Source organism: Cuculus canorus, chromosome 17 (assembly GCF_017976375.1).
Source record: "Cuculus canorus isolate bCucCan1 chromosome 17, bCucCan1.pri, whole genome shotgun sequence".
Classification (NCBI taxonomy): domain Eukaryota; kingdom Metazoa; phylum Chordata; class Aves; order Cuculiformes; family Cuculidae; genus Cuculus; species Cuculus canorus.
In genome coordinates, this window is record NC_071417.1 from 6,328,787 (window position 1) to 6,341,100 (window position 12,314).

At 43.4% G+C, this 12,314-nt stretch overlaps 2 protein-coding genes across 4 annotated transcripts in view; one reads left to right on the forward strand and one right to left on the reverse strand.

Annotated features, from left to right (window-relative positions):
* The window catches only part of C17H12orf43 (chromosome 17 C12orf43 homolog), a 25,033-nt gene continuing 12,719 nt past the window's right edge, over positions 1-12,314 (reverse strand). Inside the window, exons 6-7 of one of the 3 annotated variants that reach the window (XR_008452700.1) lie at positions 1,990-2,028; positions 3-1,740 (exon numbers count right to left, since the gene is read on the reverse strand). The gene's annotated coding sequence lies outside the window, so the exon portion shown is untranslated. Of the gene's footprint in view, positions 2,029-7,350; positions 7,549-12,314 lie in introns of all 3 variants that reach the window. The other 2 variants (XR_008452699.1, XM_054082099.1) reach the window with 2 other exon arrangements.
* Positions 2,020-12,314, forward strand: part of HNF1A (HNF1 homeobox A) — a 19,167-nt gene continuing 8,872 nt past the window's right edge. Inside the window, exons 1-3 of the mRNA XM_009571304.2 lie at positions 2,020-4,024; positions 10,811-11,010; positions 11,897-12,083. Coding sequence (XP_009569599.2) covers positions 3,690-4,024; positions 10,811-11,010; positions 11,897-12,083 — 722 coding nt within the window. The 5' untranslated portion in view covers positions 2,020-3,689. The remainder of the gene's footprint in view (positions 4,025-10,810; positions 11,011-11,896; positions 12,084-12,314) is intronic.

Genomic DNA, 12,314 nt, shown 5'->3' on the forward strand with positions numbered 1-12,314 from the left:
AAGACCATAGAAGTTGTATTTAAGTATATATAGGACAGTGCAAAGATGTTTAACATGTTTAAATAATCTTTATTAATAATTTTTATTAAATTGACCATTAAGATAAAATAGAAATCATACCTCTTGCGATTACTAATTAATATATTTCTCCAATCTGCATCCAAACTGATGTGTTAATGTAACATTGTTCCTGAGTGTACTATGAAGCTCAACCAGTTTAATGTTGTAAAGCTGCTTACATCCCACCACTGAAGTGCTGAATTTGAGGGGTCTCAACCACCATATGAGTTTCGGATAAGGAAAAACAACCTGCAGGGGAAAAAAAATACAATACCACATACTGCAAACATGAGAAAAACAAGCAGGTGTCACTCGGTGTCTTCACTTCAAAAGTTTCCCTTATCACAATTACCCAGATCACATTAGGGTGACTTGAGAAATAAGTCATGGCCCAGCAAACTGTTGCGATTAAAGAAATCAACATATCCTATGTACTGGTAGTGTATGAAAATGGGTACAGCAAAACCAAGACCTTCTCTTTCCAGTATCCATCCTCAAGGCAAAATCCCCAAGCACAACTCAGTTACAGGAGAATCCCATCTGGATGATGGCACTCTACAATTTAGCTCTCACACTACTATAGCACTATAATCTAGCTGGTTAATCTTTGCAGCTTCCACCCTTGACCTCTGCTATTCTTGTTACCTCACAACCGCATATTATGGCCCTTGCAATAACCTGATAATCTGATACTGCAATTCTTAGTGCCAGCATATAAAACTGGGATGCTGGGTAATGCGCAGAAGAGTCTCACCACTGACAATTTGTAACATTTAAGAGACTCTGAAAATCTCACTGGCTTTCCTGCACTGAAGAATCTGAAATGCTTCATGGAGTGCTGAACCATTCACTAGAACTGTCTGGCAGGTTATTGTGAAAACTGTTAAGTTGATAGTGGAGAAGTTTACTACCTGTTAACTGTCCAGGCTCCTACAGTTTAAAATGGATAATTCTAATAGACAAGGGAAAAAGCCCTTCAGGATAAAGCAAGAGAATATTTACCTCCTCCTTAATATTTGAAAGGTTTCCATAATCACCTAAGGATTCTCCACATGACATCCAGTGACATCCAGCATTTGGTGAGGTCCCAGCATACAAAAAGATGTTCATTTCTGGTTTTATAGTCTTCAGAGTTCACTGCTTTAAAGACAGGCTGTTTTAAAATCCTCTGCAGCTGAAGGTTTTCACCACAGGCAGAAGCAACAGCAGCAGGACTTGTGGGTGCATAAGGAATCCTTGAAACCAGACAATATAAACAGATAATTTGTTGCTATGTTTTTTTCTCTTTACAGTTTTCCTTGACAAATATTGCTCTTCTTCATCTAAACATAATGGTCTGTATCCTCATTCCCCTTCAAGTACTCACATATAGACACTTACAGAACATAGACTGGACAGTGTTTTAGACAAGAACAATGGTAATATTTCTCACCTGAGTTTAGGTAAAAGAAATCACAATGCCAAAGACAGACAAATAAGTAACACAGTATGCCAGAATCTTCTCTGTCATGTACTGCAGGAGGCCCACAGTCCGTTGTCTCTCTTTGCAAAGTCCTTGAATTATAAGGACGCATCATGCAGAAACCATGTCATGGTTGGACACTGCCATTACAATTGACACTGTTATCAGCCACTGGTGTTGGCATGTCTGTGGGGGGGCAGGACGGGAAATTAGGAAAACTGTAACAAAAGAAATAAAATGCATGGAAACTGTATTATTGATAGAACAATGCCAAAAAGCACACCAATCTTTAAATACTCTTTATTAAGAGTACAGAAAAAATCTTTAGAAACTGAAGATATCTTTTTACATTAATGTTCACATGAAAATTTCTTACAATAAATGTTTTTACATGGACTCCAAATTGTTACTTCTTTTTAGCCACAAAACCAAAGTCTTCTGTATCCACATGAGCTTTTTGAACTCACCGCAGCCAGGGAACCTGGTACTTTGGGTGCAGGCGCCATCTGCAACAAAAGCGAAGAGTTAGGAGCAGTCCTGGCTGAAAGGGTCAGCCTAGCAGCCCTGCAGCAGCTTGCTGGGCCTGGAGGGAGGAGGAGGTCCTGTCTGCCAAGGAGCTCTGTCCTGCAGCTGCTGACTCTGCATGTTGTCGCATGAGCCTGCAGAGCACGGCTAACAGTGCCCACAAAGGGGAAATAGGAGCCAAGGTCACTCTGCAGCATTGTCTTGGGGACAGTCCTACTTAGGCTCCTCTTAGCTTATCCTTGATGGGAATTATGAAGAGAGACCAGTATCTGGCCCTAGGAAACTTTCATTGAGACAATGGTTTTAAATCCTCCTGTTGATCACACAAGGAATCCTTTGCATGAGATGTTCATGCATCAACTTCATGTGTGCACATCACGTTATTCCCTAATTTAGCCACGCAAGGTGGATAGATTAATTCGTGTATTTTCAGACTACAGAAGGCAATTTAGTCATAAGGACTCCCTGAGAACTGCACTACGCAACTCCAGCTGAGCCAGCATGAAGGTTTTAGGAAGGCACCCAACAGATGAAAGTAGAACCTTAGAGCAGGGTGGGCATCAAGGTGGGCTGGAGGCAGAGGATAAATGGTGACCACAAGCTTGCCCAGAGCACTTCTCAGAAGAAGCAGGGCAACTGATGACAGGGCAGGGACTTTCTGCATGAACCAACACACAGGGCTATGCTTTATCATGTGCCTGAATCACCAGCTGAGCGGGGCATGCCCTGTAATCCCCCAGTTACGTGGGTACACTGCTCCTGCTCATCAACTAAGCAATAAACATAGCAAGTTGCAACAGAGGTATTAGTATCTGCATATCAAGGTACCCAGCAAGACACAGCCAGAAGCAAAAAAGTCATTCAACGCTTGATGCTCTGTCACATTAGTCTGCTAGAGCTCCTGAACATCCCCTAAGTCTTGGGAACATTCATATAAACCCAGTGTTCACGCTTTCCTGCTGGGGGGTTGCACACATGCAACTGGTGTGGCTTTCTCTCAGCCCAAAGCCTTTGGCAGAGGCTGAGACTGGCTAAACCACGCCACTGCCAGAGCTCTGGGCAGGCTCTGCACTCTTCCAATGGCAGCATCTTCTTCTGAACGGTGCACAGCCAAACACACTTCTTCCTTTTGGGTACTCCACCTCCTTCCTTCTCTAAAAATAATGGGTCCAGAAAGAAGCCACATTTTTCCATCCCCATTTTCCTAGTTTTATTTCCACAGCTTACTTTTCCATGCCGCAGACCTTCTCTCTCTTCATTTTACCCTCCTTCTCTCCTCTGCTTCCCTCTCTTTCCCCCTCCCCCTGCCTTCTCTCCCTCTGCACTTTGTGAACTGCTGCTGCCGTGCTGAAGTCCAAAGTTCAGTAACTTGCTAAGCACACAGATAAATATGAACCTTGGAGAATTTACATTGCTCCAATGTAAACAGATAGCCAAGGGTCCCTTTATCAGCACTGGCTCAGGACAGTCGTGGGGGGTCTGAAGTGGCTCAATTTTGTATTTTGTTTTTTTTGGGGGGCGTAAAGGCGGGAGGCTGAGCTGTGCCCACCTTCCTGACAGTCGGACGTGTTACCTCAGGAACATGGTGTAGGGAAGCTGGAAGCAAGATAACTTGAAACTCAAATCCAGGAGCCTGAAGACCATGGTCTCGAAGCTGAGTCATCTTCAAGTGGAGCTGCTGGGAGCGCTGCTGGAGTCAGGGCTAACGAAGGAGACCCTGATCAAGGCACTGAGCGAAGTGGAACCCTATGTGCTCCAGAGTGAAAGTCAGCGTGCTATCAATGCCCTCCAGACAGAGAAAGGGGAACCATGCCCTGACATCCCCAACCTCCCCAACGGAATGGGGGAGTCCAGGTTATCAGAAGATGAAACCTCTGATGATGGGGAGGAATTTACCCCTCCAATAATGAAGGAGCTGGAAAACTTGAGCCCCGAGGAGGCTGCTCACCAGAAGGCTGTGGTGGAAAGACTATTACAGTAAGGACAGATTTGCTGCTCCTCTTTGCTGCTTTCTTGCACTCTCCCTCTAGATCTATTTTCCTTTCCCTTTCTGCTCAGCGTCCCTGGTATTCACAGCTGATCTAGCTGCATAGAGACCGTCTTCATCTATGCCAGGGCTAGCAGCCTCCCAAACACTCCCCAGATTCTTTATAAATGCTCAAACCTTCCTTTTCATCTCGCTCAAATTGCATGAAGGGAGCCACGGAGCCCAAATACATATTTGAAGTGCTTATATCATCAGGCTTCAGAATAGTTCAAGGTCTTTATAATTTGCATCACTCTGACTGAACGTTAGCTTTTTTGATTTAATTTTTATAGGATTCACAATTTCAGTTACTGGGAAATGAAAAAAAAAAAAAAAAAACCAGAAGAAAAGATCTGTCACTCTTAACCGGTGCTATATTTGTCTGGGGTTATATGGTAAACTGAAGTTGTAGTGCTTCCCTCCTATACTTATGGAAATTAATTTTGTTAGTTTCACTGGGTTTTGCTACAGATTATTGGTCAAAGACAAATCAAAAGAACTCATTCTTGTCATTCTCAGAAGTGCAAAGTTCTCCTGACTTCAGTGGCGATTTTTCTTGTAGAAAGAGCACACCCCAAATAGATGCAGAGATTAAAACCTGGGCAGAAGATTCTGCTACTGTGCTTCTACCATCCACTCCCTGTCACAACTACAAAGTACCTACGATGCAACAATTACAGGTTTTACTGCCACACAAATTTGCCTTTGTACGCTAGAACTGGATTCCTGCCTGGCTGTTTAGGGGGCATTTTGAGATGACAAGCTGACAGAACACAGAAAGATGCAGCGACATCCTGTGCTTAAAATAGCCACTAAAACTAAAATCCATCTAGATAATTTCTCAGGCTTTCTGATCACTCCCCTTCACACACAAAGGGAATTATCATAAAATGTAACAACAAGAAGCAAACATCTAATTCCACCACAAAAGGCCAGAGCTAGAAAAACAGCACAAGACTTAGTATTCATTGTAAATACTTCAGAGAAGAAAGCTCCCTGGCAGACTGGGAGTTGACTCTGCAGTAGCCCACACAGGAAAATTCACTGGATCAGCTCTTACCTGGGTGGGGGAAGCATTCCCAATAGTTCAGTCTTCCTTCTGGCCCAGTATCTCTCTCATACCTCCTCCGCTTCTAGCCCTGTCACATCTTTTAGTCTCCTCTGTTGCCTTTACCTCCTTCCCCATTCTTTTTACACTTCTGCCTTCTCTCCTCACTTCTGTCTCTGCTACTGTTCCTCACATTTTGTTGTCTTCTTGGCCAATTCTCTTCCACCCTTCCACTTTTTTTTCCATTCATCCTTGTCTTCTTCTCACCTTCGTGAGTCTGCGTACAGGTCTTGGGTTAGTTTGAGCCCAGTGGCACCGGGCGGGCCCTGGCTAGTTACTAATTATCCAATGGCTTTATTATTTCTCTTTTGTCTTATATATTTATAGATGAAAAGTTTTTTGATCATTAACTCCCAATGGTTTATCATGTATCTCTCCACAAAGGAAGCCATGGAAGTTGAAGAGCACCTGGCTTTGTCCCATTTTCTGTAATGAATGGGTGAATCCACTATGATCTAAGAAGAGGCATATGGAGGAAGGGAATTCAGCATGATTTCTGTTTTCTGATCCCCCCTGCCATACTAGGAGTTTGCTGTCTGTCTTTCCTGTGCTTACTACCAGCCACAGCACAAGTCTTACCTCTCTTGAAAACCTGTGATATGAATGCTTTCCGATGAACAGCCTCAGATCTATTCCCAGTCAGTTGAGCAGCATTCTCATTTTACAAATGGGAACTGAGGTACAGAGAGATTCTATGACCTACCTAAAAATCTAATATAGCATAGAGAGGACTGGGAAAGAAGTAGGGTCTCCTAAGCCTCCCACTGTCTCTTATTGCAAAGTGCTGTTCTGAAGCATCAGAGTTTTCTTTCATCAATCCCCTCTATCTCAGGATAGAGCAATTAATCTTTTTCTGATCAGCAAAAGGAAGGGGACCAGAAGACTCAGATTCGGCAAAAACATATGAGTGTACTTACAGAGGAAAAAAATAGATCAAAATTAGTCAAGGTAAATGCAAATAGTAGGAAGACAGTAATGACATGTTTCAAATTTCTGGTCAGAGATTAAAAAAAGCAATTGCATATTTGAGAATCTATTCAAAGCGTCTGAACCACTATCAGGGTTTGTTAATATGCAAGCAGTTGTTAGCTACTAATAAACTTCCTTTTGAAGAACAAACCTTTCCATTAACAGATGCCTAAAGGTAATGTCCTTACAATAGTATTATGAGTATTGTAAAAGACAGGGCAGAACAGCCTATAATAGAAATTACTCCCAGCAACAGATAAAAGCAATCCAAGTAAAACTTCGATGCTTGCAAAGCTATTTCAGCATCTACACAAGGATTTCAAATCCAGAACCCAGATGGAGGCAATTCTGACTTTAGGCAGAAATCTCCTTGGGAATTATTAACAATTCCTGGTCTAATACTGTGGACCACATTTTAACAGAGAGATTGACTTGTGGGCACCTATTAATGACGCAAGAAAGTCTTTGTGGTAACTGCAGACATTGCTTATAAAGTAGAATCAGAATTGTTCATCGCTAGGCTTGCCAGGAGCTGGAAAGGAACAAAATGACAGCACTAGTGGAAGCTGTGGGCACTGGTCAGGTTTTGTCCCTACAAAAAAATGCAGTGGGTAAAGACAGTTCAGACAAAGGTTTCTCTAGTGAGGAACTAACATGGTTCCATTTTTTTTCCCCTCAATCTGTCTCACTGATCTTCCATAAATTTACAAATTGGATAACATTCTTTCCAGATTGCTCACACAGACAATAAATTGCACATATGAGAAAGAATAAATAACACACTAGGGAGATGGAACTTTGTGGAGTGATTCCCAGATATTCCCCAGAGCAGAAGGCGAGGAAGAGGCTACCCTGGGGGAAGGGACTACATACTACTGCAGGTACAGCAAATGGAGAGAGGAATAGCAACAATTCCTGTAGGGCAAGGGGTGAAACTCCATTAGGAAAGAAAGAAATTGAGATAAGCAACAGGTTTCTCCTGGAGGCAGGGATAAAAGCATGTCTTCCAGAGGAAAGAAGAAAACAAAGATATAATGATAAGGTTTCAGTCTTTTCCCCATGTAAAGGGTGTCTTAGAAGGGTTCTAGCTGGTGAATCTGGAGATGAAACTGCCACACCCCTTCCATTTCCACATATAAACCAAGATGAGGCAAAGCAGGCCAAGTTCAATAGAAAGGAACTCTGCTGGGATGGTCTTACCTTCCCTGCTCTCTGCCTAGCCCGGCTCCAGGCTGCGCAGTGGCATCAGTCAGGGTTGTCTAGCAGGCTCCAGAGGAAAGGGCCAGAGGATGGTCCTGAGTACTTCACAGCTCTGAACCTCTGTTTAAGCAAGGTCTGGTCCAAAGCAGCAATTCAGAAACCACCTCAAGGGAATGAAGGAGTCTCTTGCCTGAGAATCTAAGAACAGGAAAGAAGGAAAGGAGAGACAGAGAACGAGGAAGAGAAGGGAAAAGAAAGGAACAAAGGAAAAAGAAAGACAAAAGTCAAGGAAGAGTGAAGGAGGGAGAAGGTCCCCTGAATGTTACATCTCCAGCTCTCTGAAATGGATTTTCTTTAATGCTAACAACTTGATATTTACTTTCCATTTAAATTTGAGATGTTGCTATAAATTATCAACCAGCCTCTTGTTCCCTTTGAGTTTATAACTAACTACCTGGGTTACTTATTGTTCAGGTAACAAAAGGGAGGTGAAAACGCCCTTAAAAAGTGACCTCAGAACTAAGAAAATGGGAAGTTGGCATGGAGAGAGGACCCAGGCCCCCATGGCTTAGATGAGCCAGGGCAAGGGGCTATGCTCAGATGGCAAGAAGCAACAAACAGCAAGAGAGCAAGACTCGGGGAAGAAGGGAGTAAAAAGTAATTATGTGAGAAGAATTTGGAGACAGAGATTAGACTTTGGAGAACAAGAAAGGAATGGGGTCACACTTTGCATCTGGGGAGAATAAGAAGCTAAAAAGCAGAATAGAGGATTGGAGATAGAGAAGGAGAGCTTGAGCAAGGCAGACCCATTTCTGCAGTTCTGACTCACTGAAGCAATTGAGATTTTAGTGCAACTCCTACCAGGAGAACTAGGCTTAGAGTGAAATCCTACCCTCTGACAGTCAATGACAGTCTTACCACCAGTGAAAGAGTGAAGGTTTCAACTTATGGTGTCTTAGTCAATGGTGAAGGCTCTGCAGGTGGAACTAGGTATTTGGGCAATGGTTCCTGCAAGGGTTCAGCTGATCAACTGTAACAATTTGTTCTGTGATGAGGTCTTGGGCCTAAAGGTATTGCTGCATTGATACTGCAGACCGTGCTTTGACAATGTACAGAACAGCTAGGATTTCATACAGCCTATGAAATCATATTGTACTGCAATTCCTCTGCCTGTTTTGCCTCACAAAGCTCTCTGCTTTGTCTCAAAAGGAGACAGCAAAACCACAGGTCTTTCACCACTGTGAGAAGAGACTCACAGATACTTCCTGCTTTATTCCTATGACAAAGAAGTAAGGATTTTGACAGGGGTGACAAAAGTGACTGATGATTGGGGCGCAGGAAGGGAATCAACACATAACAGAGGTTTCCATCAGCGGCAACACAGTCCTTCCTCTTCCCATCTGAGCCAGAACTCAGATCTAAGAGACCAGAGGTTGCAAGACAGAGTCTTTTCTCCTTTGCTTAGGGACTTGTATAATTAACTCAGGGTGCAAGTGCTGGTTAGGCTATCACAATACAAAGGGCAGAGACTGGTCCTTGGTTTGGGCAGCAAAAGGAAATAAACACACTGAAGAGAGAAAAGCTTTCATAAGTTCAGCACAATTTGAGGCTTATGAAAGACAAAGATGGTTAAAGTAAGAAGCTAGAAAATAGAAAACTCTATATCAAGCATCCCATTGTAAAAGAGAAACAAATATTACTATTTTAAGAAAGCAGGTTCTTGAGAAAGCTGTAACTGACACTGCTTCTGCCACACTTCAACTGCAGCTGAGCTTGCTCCTTGGACTATCCTGCCACTGGGAGAGAGGCTGCAGGGAACAGAGATAAGGGTGTTTGTACTGTGAGAACAGGTGTGGACTTTGTCCCCTTTATCCCCCTTTATCACTCTGCAGCCTCTGGCAACCTCTCAAGTCAACAAAGCAATGAGCAGTAGGCTGTTGCCTGTTGCCCAGACCTGTCTGTTTTTGTGACACTTTCTGCACAACCCAAGGTATCTTCTTCCCCCCACATTGCTCCTTTGATGCTGGTGTTGGATGTGACACCAGTTTATTTCTACAGCATGCAAACCATTTCCACCAGACATTTCACCCAGGCAACAACGAAGGATGTTCTTTGTTAAAACTGAGTCAAAGGTATTTCCGTAGAGAGGCTCCTGCACTCTGGATCTGGACTGCCCTTGTTTCACATCTGTCTATTTCTACTGTGATTTTCATCTCTGGTGAAACCAGTACTCTCAAAGAAGTCAGTTGTGTTTTCTCCATTTTCCTTAGGAACCTTCATGGATGTTCTAATTGGATATACTAAAAATCAGAAAATTCACAGTCATTATGAAAGCCTGAATCAGATAATCTTCTCAAGTTTTGTAAGTAGGTCTCAAATAGGTCTATTCTCTCAGCTGTTACTCTAAAGGAGGGTAGCAATAGGAGGAATTAGTGGTTAGCCCGTTGTTTTTGGTTTTTTTTTATTTAGAAGCCCGAGTGGATCTAGATGTGAGTCAGTGTGTATGAATAACACATGGCAGACGTGCAAGAAGATAATCCCAGATGGTTTGGTGTATACACATGCATACATAGCTGTCAGGTGATGGCATGAAGAAAGCCTGTTTTCACTTCCTGAATCACTGCAAGGCAACACAATCTGGATAAGAATCAGGGCATGAGCTATGTTCAGCATTCACACAGTGAATGTGTCTTGGAAAATTATGTACACCTACCGCAACCACCTATACCTTAAAGAAAGGGAATAGAGAAGAAAAGCTATGTAGGGAAAAGGAAGAGAAATGTCAACTCTAAAAAAAAGAGATCCGTAGTCACAAAACACCCAACTGAATATTGAAATGCATCACCACTTCCCTCCTGGGACCATTTTTCACTAGCTGCAAAAATGCTTTACATTCACATTACTTTCTAGCAGAAAGGTGCATTCCTCACTCAAGTTACTGGTCAGCACTTTTCATGGTTTATGGATGGATGACAGCTGCCTAGACAGAACACACCAAAATCTTGCATCCAAACGAGCACAGACAGCAAAGACTGATGGACTGTTAGAATGGTTGGACTCGACGATCCAGTGAGTCCTTTCCAACTTGGTGATTCTATGATTCTATGACTATGGCCATGTATCGGGAAATTCCTGTGACAACCAAAGAGCCCCCTTCCAAGGGGAGATCAAAGAGCCTACAGAGAACACCTTAAAGGAATCTTGTGCTACATCTTTTGTGCTTCATTTCTAACATCAGTTTTTACCCTGAAAGATGAGTCAAAACTGAAAAAGGTACCACACTGACAGACAGCTTTCCATTAGGCAGCCAGTTAATGCCCTGCCCCCCCCAAACACAATGGTGACGACTGATGTGCAAGGTGCATTTCAGGAGGTACTAGTGCACTTCCCTGGAATCCAGGTCTGCTGAGTGCAGGCATTAAATCTTTCTCTCCTGATAAGTGTTTTCTGCTCCTTCCAGAGAGGATCCCTGGAGAGTAGCAAAGATGGTGAAATCCTACCTCCAGCAGCACAACATCCCTCAGCGTGAGGTGGTGGACACTACTGGTCTGAACCAATCTCACCTCTCACAACACCTCAACAAGGGCACTCCTATGAAGACCCAGAAAAGGGCAGCCCTCTACACCTGGTATGTCCGCAAGCAGCGAGAGGTGGCCCAGCGTAAGTATAACAACAACTGCTCTCCTGTCCGTATTTTATAAAGGCCTCTGCTGTCCCTTGCTAGTCCTAGCTCTCTATTTTATAAATGAAAGATGTAAGGAAAAGCCACTTTTAGCAGGAAGCTTAGAGGAATCTAGGTCAGTATTCAGTGGTGAGGTGATCCAAACTGTACGTGGAAAAAACACTCCCTCACAAAGTAGTCTGCACTCACCCATCCTCCCATTCAGCTGCAGAGAATCAAACTAATACCATTTGCAAGTAGAGATCTGTTACCATCTTCAGACTAAAGCAGAGTAGTGGACACGTGATAGAGTCAGGATTTCTGCCTGAGAACTGGGCTTTTACAGTTTCAGCTAACGCAACAGTTCGTCTAGCTGCAAAAAGCAGCAGACTGCTGTGCTCAGAGTGAAAAACCACTGTTGGCTATCACCTCAGACCCTCTAAGCTCTTTTATTATACCCACTGGGACTGCATCCCTGCAGCATGTGCTTCAACATCCCTGAGCCTGTCTGGATTCTGTCCTTCTTAATTATGCATCGGTGGGTTGCAAGTAAAATGATTGGCAAAATTTGGCCTTTGGATGTTTCTAGAGAGCAGCACTGCAGTCCTACTGACTTTAAATTCAACTTCATCTGCTTTCCTTACTCCAAGGGGGGAGCAGAGATGCAATGCATGTAAGAGAAAGCAAAGGTAAATATGGTGCTGCTAGGAACATCTTATAATTTTTAGCAGATTATGGAAATCTCTACCTCATCTAGATTCAACCCTCCATCTCATACAAGAGGTTCTCTAAGGGTAAGCTGCACCAGTCCTGCTAGACACCAAGAGACGGAACTATTAGAAATGCTTCCAGAAAGCAAATTCCCTTATCCCTTTGTGCCTGCAGAATTCACACATGCCGGCCAGGGTATTCTGACAGAGGAGCCCATGGGAGATGACCTACCCACCAAGAAGGGAAGAAGAAACCGTTTTAAGTGGGGTCCTGCCTCACAACAGATCCTGTTCCAAGCCTACGAGAGACAGAAAAATCCTAGCAAAGAAGAGAGAGAGGCACTGGTAGAAGAATGCAACAGGTAAAGATGGGTGTCTGGCTTTGAAAAAGAAGAGCACAGCAGGCCCTCTCCACATTCTCAGTTTGTTCGAGCCTGTACAAGGTAGTCTAATGGCACAGCAGTTGCTGTCACCACTGACACCAGGCATGTTTCAGTGAAATGCCGCAACTGAGCACTCATTGTTCACAACGGATCAGAAGGGCCTCATGTCTTGCCACACCTGGCAGGATCCTCCCACAAAGTGTCCAGACC